The 18333-nt window shown below is 40.6% G+C and overlaps 1 protein-coding gene across 2 annotated transcripts in view; it reads right to left on the bottom strand.

The window, feature by feature from the left end:
• Window positions 1-18333, bottom strand: part of CEMIP2 (cell migration inducing hyaluronidase 2) — an 85639-nt gene that overhangs the window by 18914 nt on the left and 48392 nt on the right. For both annotated transcript variants that reach the window (XM_039241584.1, XM_039241585.1), the window contains exons 12-18: window positions 17635-17723; window positions 12775-12906; window positions 11481-11516; window positions 10576-10731; window positions 7879-8056; window positions 5053-5268; window positions 1445-1653 (exon numbers count right to left, since the gene is read on the bottom strand). In XM_039241584.1, coding sequence (XP_039097515.1) covers window positions 1445-1653; window positions 5053-5268; window positions 7879-8056; window positions 10576-10731; window positions 11481-11516; window positions 12775-12906; window positions 17635-17723 — 1016 coding nt within the window. The remainder of the gene's footprint in view (window positions 1-1444; window positions 1654-5052; window positions 5269-7878; window positions 8057-10575; window positions 10732-11480; window positions 11517-12774; window positions 12907-17634; window positions 17724-18333) is intronic.

The raw sequence follows: 18333 nt of genomic DNA, 5'->3' as shown, positions 1-18333 counted from the left end.
CTCCCTGGTCCTCCGTGAGCATCATTTGTTTCTTTCATTGCCTTCTCTGCTGCTCACTCCTGGGAGCGCTAATATCACACTGGCTTTTAGAAAACTCCCCCCGGACACACTGCAAACTAAGGATTAGAGGTGGCGAGAGCGAATAGGATTCAGGCAACATATGATAATGGCCTGAACTCGACCACAAGCATCAGAGGTGGAAAGAAGTGGAAAGATGCAAACAACATTAAGGAGACAGGGCCAACAGGGTTTGGTCACTGACGGGAAGGGACGAAGAAAAAGAAGAGTCAGTGATGACTTCTGGGGTTTTTGCCTTGGTTGGCTCAGCAGGCAGGGCTGCGATTCTCCAGCAAAAGCACAGAGAAACAGCAGCAAGTATTTTAGGAAAACAGTAATGGTCCAGTTTGGAGCATGTGCGAGACTTAACGGCTCAGAACCCGCTGATATTCACCGATCCTTGGAAGTGACCTACTTAGAGCTGAATTGCTACATGTTCTACGCCTAACTCTGCTCATTTCAAGTGAGCGTTTTATGGGAGTTGTAACAAGTCAGAGCTTTATGACCAGCCAGGTGAACAAGCCATTTATTGTTTCCAGTACATATCTGAGCAATTTCACGGAGTCTCATAGGTTCACCATCACAAATAACTAGATTGGTTTTCTCTGCCTTTCAAATAGTCCCATTCCTCCCTTCCAGTGTCCGTCACCTCCCCTGAAGCACCCTATGCTCCCATCACGCTGAATCCATCAATCCCTGAGCAGAACCAGCCCTTTCTCAAAGGCATTGCTTTTGTAACAAGACTGATCACTTAGGATCCCTTCCTGCGAGGCGCCTGGGTGGCTCAGACGGTTAAACGTCTGTCTCTTGATTCCGGCTCAGGTTGTGATCTCACAGTTCATAGGATCGAGCCCCGCATTGGGCTCTGTACGGACAGCACAGAGCCTGCTTAGGATTCTCTTTCCCCTCTCTCTCTGCCCCTACCCTGCTTGGTCATGCTCTCTCTCTCTCTTTTGAAACAAATAAGCATGAAAAAAAAAATAGACACTTTTAAAAAAAATCATACCACTCTTTTCTGCCAAGTCTAAACCTGACCTCAAAAATCTTTTCATTTTCTTGATAATCAAGTGCTCAGTTGTAACACCGGATAAAACTTCTTTCCGTCTCAGCTACGGGGAATTAAAGTATTCAGCAGACTATATTTTAACCTAATGGCTTTCTGCACTCAACGCCTTGACCATAGACAATTAAGAAATGTTTTTAAAATGACAGGATTCAATCTGTGTGATTGCTTAAATCCAACAACATAAAATATATACAGCCTCCACGTGAGAAGAACAGAGTACATGAGACGGGCATTCTTTACTTGCTACAAAAAAAGTTATAACTTTTCTCCACTAAATTACAGCTTGCTCAGCTATTTGAAGTAACTGGAAAAGACACATACTTGTTGAAGTTTATGAGGTATAGAAAAGCAGTCCGTGGAGCCGGTCCATTCCAGTGGATGGTATAGCCCTTCTCCAGCATGATCACAGGCTGGTACTGTGGAAAGGTAGCCTTCTGGTTGATGCCTCGGAGCACCATCGGGTAGGAGGGATACTCATCTCGTACAATGGTCATGGTCAGATTCTGAGTGCTCCAGGTCTGCACATAAACCTTCCAGAAACAGTTAAGAATGAAAGGGAAGAAGACTCTCAACTATACAGAGAACAATCTGGGGCTTACCAGAGGCGAGGGTGATGGAATGGGTGAAACAGGTGAAGAGGATTAAGAAGCACACTTATCAGGGCACCTGGGTGGCTCAGTAGGTTGACTGTCCCACTTTAGCTCACGTCATGACCTCGAGGTTCATGGGTTCGAGCCCCATGTCAGGTTCTGTGCTGACAGCTCAGAGCCTGGAACCTGCTTCAGATTCTGTGTCTCCCTCTCTCTCTCTCTGCCCCTCCCCCTCTTCAAAAATAAATAAACACTAAAAAAATTTTTTAAAGCACATTTACCATGGTGAGCACTGAGTAATGTATAGAATTGCTGAATCACTATATTATACGCCTGAAACTAATCTAACACTGTATGTTAACACTACTGGAACTGAAACGAAACACTTAATAAAAATTTTTAAAAAGAATTAAGGAGGAGAGAGCAAAAGCTTAAATAGCTAAGCAAACATTTCTAGCACAAAGTCCAGTGTCTCTACTTTCAGAGCGGAGGTTCTGTGATCTGAGCCAGACTAAACGAGTAGCAGCCAAATTCATCCTAAGTTATACTTAAAACGAAGCCCTACTTAAACTGAAATGGTAAAAACAGACCAAGCATTCTGCTAGCCAAGATCTTCCTCATCTCCTCCACCACAACAGGCCAGCTGATTCATCAGAATATAAAGCCTTTGGGCTTATATGGCTTGTCAAAGAAATACCTCAGTCCGAAGAACACACATCAAAAAACCCACAAAAAACCTCATAAGTTAACGTGAAACTTAATATCCTCCAGTCAAATCTGAAAACCTTGTCTCTAAAACAAGAGATGAAAATTGAAATATCTTAGGGCTTTGGCTTTTAATTTTCCATGACCTACATCAGCCCAAGAAGTCATTTTTCACCCATTCAAAAAAGAAAAGGCTTTATAAAGCACTTTGCAAAAATTAGACAAATATATTAAACAGAGACAAATTTGAAAATTCTGAATTTATTCCAGTGGTATTTGAGCCCTTGCTGTGCGAAAACGAAACCTTCCCCAAATGCACACTCTAAAGAACAAACCTCAGAACAATTTCCTAAAGCAAATCAATATCCTGTAACAGAATTCCCCAGAAGTCTTAAAACATTTGCAGAATACTGCATTTAATCCACAATATTTCTCTATTTTTCTTTCTGTTATTTCTAAAGTTTTGCACGTACTGAGCCAGAAAAGCTTAAGTCTCATTCATGTTTCAACATAATCCTCTCCTTTCTGACACCATTTAAAGATTTAAAATAGATGGGAAATATATATTTTGAGACTGCTGATTATCTTCATTTAAATATATATATTAGTATGTACTATATGTTATAGTTACTACACATATTATACTTACTTTTAAAAATAGGTTTATACTTATGTTATATATATTATTTTTAAAAATGTTTATATTTGACCCATTTTTATTTATAGGTTATATATAGTATATATACATATATTATAAAATATAAGTTAAAATAACATAATGTAACATTAAAACTAGCTTATAATATAAAAAACAGATTATATTTGGTAGGTTGTATGTAATATATAACAGGAGATAGATAAATAGATAAATCTCCTCCCTTCTTCCAAATCCAGGAAGGATATGAGGTAGCACGTTACCTTAATTCTCCTAAATTACCATCTTTTCTTCTGAGCCCCTTTAATCCTTGGGTTAGCAAAAAACAAACATCCTATTAAAATCTATTTACAAATTGCTAAGTAATTATTATTCTGTCTTGTGATCCAGGTGCTTCTACCCTTTGCCTAAAAACATAAAGTATTCTACCTTATCTAAGTAACAACAAATGGCTGTAGATCTGGGCTCCCAGCCCAAATCCCAAATTAGCAGAAGGTTTGTGACCAATTCCCAGAGCCTCCTAGGAAGTATGAGATGGCTTATTTCCTTCTTCGTCCTTCAATAAAAACTGATTACTACTCTGCTTTATAAGATAGAAGGATCAGGTTCACATTCTCAAATACATCTGAAATCCAAAGAGTTGACAGATACATTTATGATAATTTTTTATTTCATTGGTGAGTACACACCACTCTTAGACACATACACATGAAATTTAGCTAAAGCTATAACTACCAAAAAGAGATAAAAGCTTCTTGTTTTAACTCTAAAAATTCTTTTTAAAAGTAGGCTTTGTGCTCAACGTGGAGCCCAGCGTGAGACTTGAACTCATAACACTGATATCAAGACCTGAGCTGACAAGAGTTCAATGCTTAAATGACTGAGCCACCTAGGCGCCTTGTATTTCTAGAATTTCTATAGCTTCCTACGTATTGATAGGTTAACTTAGTTTTAGCAGGCAATTCTGATTAAGAATGAAATGAAAGAGGGGCACCTGGGTGGCTCAGTTGGTTGAGCATCCAAGGACCCGTGGGTTCGAGCCCTGCAATGGGCTCTGTGCTGACAGCTCAGAGCCTGGAGCCTGCTTTGGATTCTGTGTCTCCCTCTCTCTCTGCCCCTTCCCAACTCACACACTCTCTCTCTCTCTCTCAAAAATAAACATTAAACATTTTTTTAAAGAAGAATAAAATGAAAGGGAAAAAGAAATTACATTTTAAGCCATGTTTTCTTCTTTACTATGATTAATTCTCCATTTTTTCCTCGTCCTTCCCAGAACTTGGGCAAGAATAACACTTTTTTTTTTTCCATATGGGAATGAGAAATCCCACAACAAAGAAGCTAATACTCCTTTAAAGTTAAGTCAGAAGACTCCCTCGAAACGTCATCCCTCTGCCTGATTCCCTAATTTACTAGAGATAATGTCGCTGAAAGCAAAGAATAAATCCCCCTCTCAGGGGGCAGAGCTGTAGCATGACTAGAAAACCTGGCCTAAGACTCAGGAAATATGGGTTCTCACCCCAACCATTTCCCAACCATATTTAAACAGGGGCAAGTCCTCCTCTTGCTGGACCCACTTTCCCCCTGTTTAATTGGTGTGGCGCAGGGGAACCATAAATAAAATTGTATAAGTTCATGGGGCACTAAGGTGGCTCAGTCCACTAAGCGTCTGACTCTTGATTTCTGTTCAGGTCACGATATCACAGGTTGTGAGTTTGAGCCGCACGTCGGGCTTCATGTAGACAGCGCAAGGCCTGCATGGGATTCTCTCTCTCCCTCTTTCTCTCTCTGCTCCTCTCCCGTGCTTGCTCACACACTCTCTCTTTCTCTCTCTCAAAAGAAAGAAACTTTAAAAATTTGTAGGAGTCCATGATTCCTAATGATTTTTTTTTTTCTCTTTTTTCTAAAGGGAGGTCATGCGTTGGAAAGTATCAGTCACACTGAGGAGGTGGGGATCGGGCACAGAGAGCCTTCTGGCCTACCTGGGCATAGTTTCCGCTGCAGGCCACCGCATTCCATTTGGTAATGTTTACACAGCTTGGGTGGCGGATCAGGTAATTGTCCATCCTTCCCACATACACATCTTTGTATCCTGTCACAGAGCCATCGATGTCGTGGAATATGGAGTTCTTATCACCATCCAGCTCACAATCTTCAAACCAGGGGCCAGGCTTCCCGAAGAAGACATTCAGAGTGACCTGCCAGCAGGAAAAGACAAAGACATCACAAGATGAAGGCCAGCGTCCCCTGCAAGGATCCTAATGCATGTCCATCAAATCATATCACACGTCCATGTGCTTTGAGGGAAGAGCAGTTCTGAGTCACAGTTTATAGTCATCCACCGTGGCACCCAAAGTTTTCAATTAATTATGACATAGTGGGGGGGGAGGGAATGGCAAAGCCTTGTGGAGTTCAAGTAGCAAATGTTAAAAATATAGTTCGTGTTTTCCTTCTTTTTCCATTTAAAAACTATGACCTGCTCTCCAGACAAAATTAACCTACGATAAGAGAACCAGAACAGTTGTGGGGAAGGGAAATACGTAGTCATGTGTCTTTGTTAAACATTATAAACTTGACACTTAGGGCATGTGCATTTCACTGTATGCAATTATACCTCAGTTAAATAAAAGCCTATTATAAATTCTATCTTCTGAGCTAGTTTGTCATTTTATTTTACTCCAAATGCCTTAGTTGCTCGTTCATTTGACTCCCCCCAGCCTCCTACGCTAAAAAACAGAAACCCAGGCCAAGTGTCGCCTCGGTATGCTTCCTGGGTGACCACTGAACTCAGAAGAATCTGCTGGAAAGTGTATGTTACTGTCTCCTCAACGTAGACCAAACCCAGCTCAGTAATTTTTATATCAGGTAGAGTTAACTTGAAGGTTTTATTTTAAAATTTTGTTTTTATTATTTTTTATGTTTATTTATCTTTGAGAGAAAGAGACAGAGCACAAGTAGGGAGGGAGGCACAGTGAGAGAGAGGGAGACACAGAATCCGAAGCAGGCTCCAGGCTCTGAGCTGTCAGCACAGAGCCCGATGCAGGGCTCAAACCCACTAACTTGGAGATCATTACCTGAGCCGAAGTCAGACACTCAACTGACTGAGCCACTCAGGTGCCCCCAAAGCTTTTATTAAACACGTAGTACATGGCTGCAAAGCAGGCTGCAGATTACATGTTTTATAGCCTTTAGCTGCTTATTAGTGATAAATAATTCATGCTATTTAAGCCATGAAGGCACACCTTTTTTTTTTTTTTTTTAAAGAAAGAGAGCACAAACAGGGTAGGGGTAGAGAGAGAGGATCCAAAGCAGGCTCTGCACTGACAGCAGCGAGCCCGATGTGGGGCTCGGGGCTCAAATTCACCAACCCTGAGATCATGATCTGAGCCAAAGTCGGATGCTCAACTGACTGAGCCACCCAGGCACCCCATCACCCTCAGATGTTTTAAAGTCAACTGAATATCTAAATGATAAGCAACTCAAGGAAAAATCAGCGACGTCTGTGACAAGTGGCTGGATCTAGGTTCTTAGTCATAGGCTTTTTTTTTTTTCCTCATTTCCCTTGGACCTCCTGTGGTTGAACCTAAGAGAAGTTTGGGGCATGGTTCCCACCTTTTCAGGTAGCACAAATGTGGCAAATGTTCCCTTTATAAGCTGTCCCCAGGCATCAGCACCATCAGAGCTTCTGGATGATGACCACTGCGCTTGGACAGCTGGATGTTAGAACTCCGAATGCCACAACCAACGCAATACCTAATGAACTGTTTCTCAGAACCACACGGTCACTGTAGCTCCATGTATGGAGGTCTGTGTTCATAGCAGGTGAACACCCAGCCTCCACACTGGACAGCTGACCCGAAGAGCGCCCTATTTATTCATGTGGGAAGCGACCTGCGAGTGCAGTCCCTCCCTCCCCCCCCTGCAGTCATGTGGCCTAAAAGAGAACGAGCCAACCAAGCCGGCATCCTGATTTGCACCTGGGCCTCCGTTTCCTGCCTCAGCCATTCTGGAAAACCAGATACAGACTTTGGTAAACCATCCCGTGTTCTATTTTAAACTAGGCCACCGCAGAGTCAGCCCGTGGACGTGAATGAGAGAAGTGGGAGCCACTTCCCGGTTGCGGCCGCTTGTGGAAGCGGCGGGCGAGATGGTCTGAGACTCAGTCTCCGTGTACCAAGGTCATTTTGGAATGGGCAAGATGGTGGAGCGAGACGTACGTAACCGGACTGTCCTGTGTACCAACGGCAGAGACGCCACTGATGAACTACTACGGAAAGGATTCCTCTGGGCCACTGTACCGTAAACAATTCTTTCTCAGTCTTGTTTGCGGTCTTGGTAAAAACCTGCCAACAGTTTTTATCTGTATTTGCTTTGTACCACACCAGCATTCCTCTTCTTTCCCATCCTTTTAGCCTCTGGTTCCCCAGAAGAATAAGCCCCAGACAAGGAAAATACCAGGCAGAACTCAAATCACTTCACAGATTATTACAACGAACTTCCGCAAATCCTATGTCTTCTCGTTCCTATGAAACCCCACTATCCCCAGTCCTGTGCTATCACTTTAAGACATTGTCCCTTTCGAGACATCACTTGAATGTCAAAGATACCCCAGGTCACACGGGACTTCTGTTTTCCCCTTGAACTCCATGGAACAACGTGCATGGAATTAGGAGTCTCTCTGGCATATATTTCTCCTCCCAGTTGTAAAGGCTCAGTACGAAAACTTGGATTGTGTGTTTGTCTCTGGGAATGTGCTACCCCTTTCTCCTGCAGTGGCCACCACATAGGTACCACAAGAACATACTTACATGTGGACCAAACTTCACGAGGGAGATGTTATTCCTGGGGGTAATCTGCCAGGGATTCTTCACAAGGAAGCCGATAGCACTAGTGTACCTGTCTGGAGTCGGCACATATTTTTTGAAAGTACACCTGGTTAGATGAATGGGCCCGTCGTAAATCTGAAAGCCTCTAATTGGGAACGTCCTGTTGAAACACAAGATTTTTGTTTAATGCACATGGGCCCATCCCTGCACCGGCATGTCGCTTACACGTTTGTTTTATAAACACTGTTGAATATCTCGTACACACTAAGCACAATTCCAGGGTACAGCAGTGCCATGATAAAATCCCTGAGCAAAACCACGGAAAAGGCAAACAGAAAAACAAGGGTAATCTCGGGCAGTATGTGCTGTGCAGGCAGAGACACGATAATGCAACAGGCTGGGTAGAAAAGAGGTGCCATTTTGGACAGAACAGAGGCCTCTCTGAAGAGGTGACTTTTGCTTCCTTGAATCAACTCAGTTAAGACCTTTTATTTGGGAACTCCTATACTTCGGTTTTGGTTCCAAAATCTCTGGCAGGAGAATAAAAGACAAATCTGTGCTTTCACAGAGACAGCCTCCTTTCAAGCCACTAAATGATAGTAATAAGGTGAAATGATATACTTAAAAGCATAAAAGTGTAAATCCTTAAGTCTTACTATGTCAAAGGGGCTGGCTGGATTGAGAAATTTGGTTTATTCATTTTCCTCTTTCTGTTCAAACACAAACTCCTTAACCTACTAATCATATATCATTAATCATAATTAAGGTACAAAACCCATAATAGTCTGAATTCCTTAGGTTTCTCCCTTCTTAAATTCTTTAATGGCACTGCAGAGGACTTCTATGGAACAGCAGCTTACAAGTTGGCAGTGTTTTACAGTAAAAGCCTACATGCCAGCAAGAAAATGAAGTAGCCTGGTTAAAAATTTATGCGTATTGATGTACTTCTACGGATATATCCCAAAGTGGCTCTCTCTCATAGAAAAAGTTGTAAAGATACAGAAAAATAAACACTGGATCCACTGGCCAATGAGGAATGTTTGTTTTAGAAAATTCTCCTTTGTGAAGAAGCAATAAGCATTTTGAAATAAACCTGAAGGCCACGTAATGTATATAACTCTTGAATTAATATTTTGTACATCTGAAACTAACATAATATTGTATGTCAACTACACTTCAATAATAAAAAAGGGGGGCTACGCCTGGGTGGTTCAGTTGGGTGAGCATCCAATTCTTGATTTTGGCTTAGGTCACAATCTCACGGTTGTGAGATTGAGCCCCGCAGAGGGCTCCATGCTGGTCGTGGAGCCTGCTCAAGATTCTGTCTGTCCCTCTCCTTCCTTCCTTTGCCCCTCCCCCACTCGTGTGTATGTGTTCTCTCAAAAAAAAAAAGGAAAAGAAAAACACTGGAGGACAATGTCAAATAAAAAGAACGGATTTGGCTACCCCCATACTGCAGATAAACCCTGTGATGGGCACAGCAAAGCAACGAAGGCAAACAGGGTTTGAATCCTGTCTCAGCTACTTTTAGTAAACTCCTCATCTATAAAGCAGGATAATGGCAGTACCTAACTCACTGGGCTTTGCAAGGATTAGGTGAAGAATAAAGTATTTAGAACAGGGCCTGACACATCGCAAGCGCTTAATAAATGTTAGCTATTAAAAATCCCTGAAGTTTCATTCCATGTGGCTTCCACGGTCTGATGAACAGGCGGGCTACACAGAGCGTAGCTTATTACAATGGCATTCAAGATTTTCCAACGACAGCACGGGGGGAGTGGAATCAAGCTCCCTCTTTGCCAGAAGCTACTAAAAGCTCTTTTGCCAACACTCCGCCCCTCAGAGTGAGCAGTCCGTTTGGCCCGTTCCCCCAACCCCTCCTAGCCCACTGTCCGCATACAGAGTCTAACTTTAGGGGAACTGATGCTTGATGAATTCTGGCAGCGGGTCCAACGTGAGACCTTCAGAACATGAGTTTTTCTCACAAGTAAAAGGAGGAGGACAATTCTGAACTGAGTCTCAGAACTGAGGTATGGGTGGGGTAATTAGTTACTAATTCCCTAAAAGCTTGGAAGCATCTTTCTAGTGCTAAGTACTATTTTAGTGACTCTGTGATGATTCTGACAGAAAACATGCCAAAAGTCTACTCTGAACAACTGAAACACTGGTGACTGCACAGCCGTGGTTGGGTTTTGAGTCAGTTTTGGCATCTACCAACTCTTATTTTCTAGGACTTTTTTCAATAAGTTATTTCCTTTTTCCAGTGGCTATTTCTGCAAACCCACCTCACAAATTGAGGCCAAAAGTGATCTAATGTCATAGTTTACAGTTTGGCCACTTTCCGTGTCTCAAGAAAGAAAACAAAAAAGTCAGCAGCTTACATAAGGCCTCAAGCAAGGAATGAAAAAGAAAATGGTTTCCTTCGTTATACAAATAATAATGAAATCTATAAAGTGCATGATATTTAATGCTCCAAGTTTCCAGAATGTACCCAATTATAATGGTACTACTACTACTACTACTACTACTACTACTAATGGTAATAATATTAAGATAAGGTGGGAAAAGCATTACAATGAGAACCAATCCACCCAGGATTACTATAGAAACTTTCTCGTTAGGGGTTAGGTTTTCATCTATTGTTCAAATTTAACAGTCTACTGCTAAAGCAATGCTTACCTGTTCCTAGGTAGGGTCCGGGGCTTCTGGTCTATTCCTCCAGTGCCTACATATTTGTTCTGACCACCCTGAAAGCCATAATTCCTGCTTTCCCCAACGAAGAGAGATTCGGATACCTCCTGGCTAGAACCTTCATCACTTGGGAAGCTTCCATCACTGTTGAAATGAGAATAACCATTACCTCACCACCTCCAGGAAATTTAAATTGACCCTCAAATGAAGACACACTATAACTTAAAAGCTAAGGAATTTTCAAAGCAGCTAGGAGCTTTTTCTAATACATATTACCAAGTCATCAAAAAGTCCTAAACTGTGAACATACCTCGTATAAATTAATACATGACTTGCACATTAAACACATGAAATTTCATTTAACAGCAACAACTGATTATTTTAGTCTCCAACAACAGTATTGTACATGGGGAGAATGAATTTGTCCTGAATGTAACACGTAGATGACAGGCATATTTAAGACAGTATCCAAAATAACTGTTGTCTGGAGAAAAATATGTAACATTAAAAGTTTGGTTCTTAAAGATCACTGCAAAATTAGACCAGCTTCTAAGAAAGAAAATATTTAATACGCTCCCAACTCTTATTCCCTTCCTCTCAAGTGTTTTCTTCTAAGGCAAAAATATGATAGGCCAACCCTTCTGTGGAATTCCAGCTATATTAACCTATGACTTTGGTGTGAATTCAATTAATTACGAAAAATGGATTTTGGCCCTCTAGTGGTATCAGGAAGTGGGTGCTGTTTTTTTTTTTTTTTCAATTGCTAATATAATGATAGAACGATCAAGATGTGGTCAAACCCACTTTCTCCAAAAAACACACCAAAAAACCAGGGCTATTTTACCTTACAGCATTAAAATAATCAGGTAAGTATTTTAAAAATAATTACAAACCTGGCAAAGGTCAGTCCTATTCCATTATCTGCAAATCTATGAGAAAAAAGAATAAAAGAACATTTATCACCTCATGTAAGAAGAGATAAGTTCTCTCAATACTGAACTTTTGGGAAAATCCAGGAGGTTCCAATAATGTTTACTCCCCAAGACCACAAAAAAAAAGTGTTTCACTTCCTAATAACTAAAAGCACACTCTCCACAGTGAAGGCACCTGGTTCAAATCTTAGCGTTGCTGGTTACTGGCCACGTGACCTTGGGCAAGTCATTCACCTTGACGCCCCTCAATTTTCTTACCTAGAAGTGGAACCAAGAACATAACCTCCCTGACTGGATACTTGAGGGCCTTAACATACTAATTGATGCCAACTCTTTAGTAGAGTGCCTACACATAGTAACCAGTACACAAGTGTCAGCTGTATTATTTTTATGATTATTTTGAAAGCAATTAGGTCATGGGATTCTCTTGAAAATTTTCCACTTTAATACCCACGCTATTTCTACAGATTAATGCAAAATTGTTTTTTTGCCTCATGACAGTCAGAAGTGACAGTAAAATGCCAATAAGTTAATGATGGTGCCAGCCAGAAAAAAACAACATGTTTTTCTAGACTCTTGAACACCAAATCTTAGCTCACTGTATATCAGACTTCTAAAATCATGCAAATGGGAAAAAAGTAAGATGCTTGCTGCCTCAAGTCATAATAAGCCATAAGTCAACAGACTTAGGAAGGTGGAATTCACGACTTGTATTTGTAATGGCAGTGACAGAGCAACAGAAAAACTTCTGAGTTTCCAAAAGGAAAGGGAAAAAAAAATCCAGGTTGTTTCAAAATCTGTATTTAACTCTCTGACATAGATGATGTTTGTTATATAAAGTTAAATCCCCAGTTACTGCTCAATCTCATCAAAAAACTCTCATGTCACCAGACAAGTTCAATTCCAATAAAAGCAACAGAATGAATGATTCCAAACATTTGCCGTCTGTGAGCGCGAGCAAACACTTCCTCAGAGCTTGCCCCACCTATTAGTAATAATAATAATAATAATATGATTCCAGGGGCGCCCACTGGCTCAGTTAGGAGAGCGGGCAACTCTTGATCTCGGGGTCATGAGATCCAGCCCTACGTTGAGCGCAGAGATTACTAAACATAAATAAATTTAAAAAATAATAATAATAATGTAATTCCAGGAACTATCACCTTACTTTCAGCACACTGAGTTTTTTTTTAATCACCTTAAAAAAATAAACACATAGGTGGCATCAGATAATGACTTTGTAGAGAATACCTACGCTGAATTCTGAACGACAATGTCTCCCCCTCTGACCCAAGCTCCGTTGTCATTATTTTTAAAAGAAATGAGCCTGTCAATTAAAGCAGCAACACGTGGCTTTTCAGGGTCTGCATCCTGATGAGGCCTAAACCTTGGGGTTAAAGAAAAAAGGAAAAAGGACTTTTTAAAAAAAGCATTGGAAATCAGTTATTTACAACTGCAAGCTTAAGTGTCAAAAGGCAGGATTTATATGTGACCAAAACAAACAAACAAAACTTAAGACACAATTTACAACTTAACTATCATATTTCAGATATTGAAAAAAAGATTACACTTATTTATATAAGTTTCCAGAGAACTGCTTTCATATCTTATTTTCTTTTATTTATTTATTTTAAAAAAACATTTTTTTAAAATATTTTATTTATTTCTGGGAGAGAGAGAGAGAGACAGCATGAGCAGGGGAGGGTCAGAGAGAGAGGGAGTCACAGACTCTGAAACAGGCTCCAGGCTCTGAGCTGGCAGTCAGCACAGAGCCCGACGCGGGGCTCGAACCCACGAACCGTGAGATCATGACCTAAGCGAAAGTCGGACGCTTAACCGACTAAGCCACCCAGGCGCCCCTCATATCTCATTTCCTTAAAGGAACTTATATTATAGGATAGGACACTACAGAACATTCTAAGCACTAAAACCATTTTCAAAACAAATTAACAAAAACCTCAGACTAAGAAATCTGGTATGTTTTCACAAATTCTGAAGCTACATGAAACTAATATAAACACACTAAATAAATTCATCAGGTATTTCAACATACATATATGTGAACTAGAGTATTATTTGAGTTGTGTGCTAATGAGATGTTTTAGATACAGAGATAAAACTGGTTCAATATTTAAAATGCCTAAATTTAAAACAGAGTGTATTTAATTAACTTGTTAATTACAAACACTAAAGTTTACCTCTTCTTTCTCTTCTTTCTACAATACTTACAAGAACATTAATGAAAAGGTCAAAAAAATTGGTGTCAACTATAATAAATCAAATAAATAATTCCATAAGGCCGCCTATTTTTTAAATGTTTACTTATTTCTTTTGTGTGTGTGTGTGTGTGTGTGTGTGTGTGTGTGTGTGAGAAAGAGAGAGAGAGAGAGAGAGAGAGAGAAGCCAAAGCAGATTCTTTGCTGTCAGCACAATGTGGGGCTCGAACTCATGAATCATGAGATCATGACCTAAGTCAAAATCATGAGTTGGATGTTCAACCAACTGAGCCACCCAGGTGTTCCAAGGCCACCATTTTTTTAAAAAAGATCATTTCTATCTTAATCTTACAAAGCTGTGGGGTGGGGATGTGGAGAAACAACTAGATAATTTATTTTCCAAAAACCAATTCAGCAGGCTGAGATGTTCAAACCATGCAGTCAGGAAACATCATTTGCATATATGCCACTTCCATAGCTGCTGGCACAATAGATGCTATCATGGGAGAAGAAGACCTGCACAGAGAGCAGCAAGTGCAAAGGTCCTTGGGCATGAGTGAGCCTGGCCAAGAAACAAGCAAGTTGGCTGGAGACTTAGAAGCATGGGGCAGAGGAGTGAGCATATGCCAGACAAGGACATGGTTCTTTATTCTAAATGCAGTAGGAAAAGCCGAGATTAGAGTAATGGATGTGAAGTCCGAGGGAGAGCAGGAGATAGGCAGGTGATGGTCAAAGGATACAAAGTTTTAGTTACGCAAATAAACAAATTCTAGAGGTCTATCATACAGCACAGTGCCTATAGCTAACAATATTCTATTGTGCACTTAGAATTTGCTAAGCCAATAGATGTAGAGTAAAGGTTCTTACCACAAAACACAAAAAATATTCTTAAGCTTTTTAAATGATAACAATAAAGGAAGGTAAGAAAACTTTGGGAGGTGATGGCTATGTATAGGAGCTTGACGGTGGTGATGGTTTCATGGGTATATACCTATCCCCAAACTCCCTGAGATGTACACGTTAAATACGCACAGCTTTTTAGATGGTAATGATACCTCAATAAAGTAGGTGGATAAATAGAAAGATGGATGGATGGATGGATGGATGGATGGATGGATGGATGGATGGATACTGTGATGGACAGTCTTCAGAAACATGGAATCAAGGAAGTTATACAACAGATTTTGCTTTTTTCTTATAAACTGGTCACTCACTGCTACTAAGTGAAAGGACTCTAGAGAATGGACCATAGGAGAGCAGTCTGAAAGCATTATATCCATCCTTAGATTGTGTACATGACCATTTACACTAAAGAGCTCTGACCTAAGAGGTGAAAAGTCTGACTCTGGGCCATCACCCTCTCTCTGGCAATTATGGTTGCTGCCATAGAGTTTTGCAGTCATTACACAATATCAAGCATATGGAAGAGTTCTGGAAAGAAAAACTACACAATGTTCTAAAAGAAAGTTAGAGAAAGAATAAAAGGATCCTAAGGCAATACTGATTCTCTGCTGTAGCCATCTCACTTTTTCTGAAATCTCTATCCATATACATCGACTGTTGACCACTTGCTTGGATACCCTTTATTGCCCTTTATTTCCAACCTCTTTCCCACTTGATGTGTAGACAATAGTTAACTTTCCCAATTTTTCATCATCCTCAATTATGAGCTTTCATTTCAGCACACATCCCAACCTCCCTTAATTGGCCTTGGCTTTAAATACTACTTAGTCTCTGTGCTCTTTCATTCCCTTAGACAAAATGTCCCAATGTCAAACCAAGAGCTTTCTTGGGTTACCTGTAATTTCACATCTTGAAGACACACGGAAAGGCTCATCTGATTAATTGTTGAGTCAACTTCCCCTTTGTTGAATAGACTAAATATCTTCTGGATCCCATGAGCCTGATGTTTAATTCATGGGCTGGCTAATTACTCATTGTGTTAGTGTTTTATCATTCTTACTCATGTCTGGACTACATGAATGTACGTGGGCATATTCTACGCATTAGTTTATACAAAATTAAATGTATACACCAACTACCAAGTGTCTTGTTATTCATCTTCCACAATCTTGTTATTCTTTCCAATAACAACCTCCAAATGGAGTCTAATTCCCACTATGTATGCATTTATAAACTGGTAAGAGAAATAATGAAGAGCTGAGAAAAAAAATTATCATTCTCATAATATACACACATGCCCAGTAAAGAGCTTCTCAGGCCATTATGGATAAATTGTTTTACTCTCAAGCCTAATTAAAGTACCAATGAATTCTGAACTGTATTTTCTCATCCATCCATTCATACACACACACACACACACACACACACACACACACACACACACACGTTTTTAAGGCAGGGAAGAGAAATTCAATTGTGTTGTGTTTAAGCATGTTTCTGTTAATACTAAGCAAAGCACACATTACTAGTTCTACCAGTTAAAATAAACCCTTAAAAAGCAGCCATGTCCTGGGGCGCCTGGGTGGCTAAGTTGGTTAAGCGTCCGACTTTCGCTTAGGTCATGATCTCACGGTTCGTGGGTTCGAGCCCCGCGTCGGGCTCTGTGCTGACTGCCAGCTCAGAGCCTGGAGCCTGTTTCAGAGTCTGTGACTCCCTCTCTCTCTGACCCTCCCCTACTCATGCTGTCTCTCTCCTAGAAATAAATAAAACATTAAAAAAAAAAAAAAAAAAAAAAAGCAGCCATGTCCTTCCAGCAAAGATTTCTTTGTTTTGCCAGTTAATATCCTCTTACTGGTTCATAGTTCATTGTCATCTCTAGGCTCCTTTCTTTTTAAGTTCATCTCCGATTTTCCCATTTCATATCTTGCTTAGCTACTAGGTGTCCAGTAACTTGTGTTTTATTTAAACAATGTCCATAGTTTCCTGGTTTCTCAAATGTCATCTGATCATTGCCTTAAAATATTTCAGGCTCAACTTGACCTTTAAGGAGTCCTGATGAGTAATTTTACTAACTGCACTCTCTCCAGTTTTCCCCTGGCCTCATCCCTTATTACTGTGTTGCAAGGATCTTGCCTCACACTTAAATGGACTTACCGACCTACAGTGAGGATCCTATCTTATTCCCCTGTGAACAGTAGGGCCTGGTGTCTTCTTCTTAAATATCTATCAACAGAGCCCATTAAACCTAGAAACTTTGGTCGGTCAATCAACTTGAAGTAGAGGAAAATAACATGTACGCAGTTTCTGCTGAATAGGACTTTAAGTTGCCATCTTTTCCAGAAACTTTTTTTTTCCACTGGAGACATGTTATTTGTTTTGGCTCATATAGAGCACATAGAAGAACTTTGTTGAAATGTTCTCCCTCTCCCAACCACATTTTGCGGTTATAAAGGGGGGCAACATAGAGCCCAGAGATGATGGGACTCTGAGACTACAAACAACTGAACCAAATTAGCTTGCTCATCAAGTTCAAGACCTTTCCCTGTGAAATACGTTTCAATGCAATGTTCCATTTTGACCACTAACAATAAATTCGATATGCCTTGGTGTTCAGGAAGTACACTAAAACATCTTAGCTTGTGTTTCAATGAGTCATGTTCTCTGTTAGGCCAAATGGAGACCCTGTTTTCAACACCTCTCTCTCCGTTTTCTTTCTCTTTCTGCCTATCTCTCTAACATCAATTTACAACTGTGAAGAAAGGGGAAAGTATCTGCCATCTCAATAATTGGATTTTAAAACAAACAAACCAGCCACAGGACCTAGAACAGCACAGAGGAGAAAAAAAAAAAAAAGAGTTTCCCCAAAGCCTTCCTTCAAACTCTGAAAACTTCAGTTCAAACGTGTTACTGGAGAAGAGAGCACAATGACTTAAAACTCAGGAAGTGTTGCTTGGGCAAGATAGGGCCAGAATGGGGTGTGAAAAGACAGGCTCTACCTTGCGCTGTTATCCAAACAGAGGTATTCCCTTGGGTCTGCCGCACTGGCGTTCGTTGTTTTGACACCTTTGTCAATAAATAAGCCAGCCTGAAAAATATAATAACAGACTGAAATGAACATGAATCATTTGTATCTACACACTTCTCATGACTCATGAAAATTACTTGTAGCTTATCGCATCCACCAAAGAGAAGGGAGAGGAACACAGGGCAAGGCAAAGGCTCTATGAAAACAATTGCCTTTCTGGCTATTTTTATGATCTTACGTATTCAGTCATTCAACAAATATTTATTTGGTGCTTACCTTCCAGTAGGTACCAAGTGTTATACATTAATGAAGAAACCATGGTCTTTGCTGTTGTTGGCACAACACCAGAAGGAAGACATACAATTAAAGAAACAATTACCATCTCGTATGATAAGCAGTGATGAGGGAGTAGATGGCGCTTTAGCAGCACATAAGAAGAGGCACCAAATGAAACCTTTCTCATCGGTGGGAGACAGAGGATGCACGGAAAGTCTACTCAAAGCAGTGACCTCCTAAAGCTGAACAATGAGGGATGGGGAGGACCTAACCATACAGAAGAGCAGGTTGGGATGAAGGGCCGCGGGGCATGGGTGGGAAGCAGCTGAAAAACCAGAGGAAAGTACTCAAGGAAGTCGTTGGTACAAAAAGCCTGGAAGTGAGGGAGAGCAGG

This window comes from Hyaena hyaena, unplaced genomic scaffold (assembly GCF_003009895.1).
Source record: "Hyaena hyaena isolate Hyena2069 unplaced genomic scaffold, ASM300989v1 scaffold_196, whole genome shotgun sequence".
Classification (NCBI taxonomy): Eukaryota; Metazoa; Chordata; class Mammalia; order Carnivora; family Hyaenidae; genus Hyaena; species Hyaena hyaena.
Note: the sequence above shows the minus strand (reverse complement) of the source record. Positions and strands in the feature narration are given on the sequence as shown.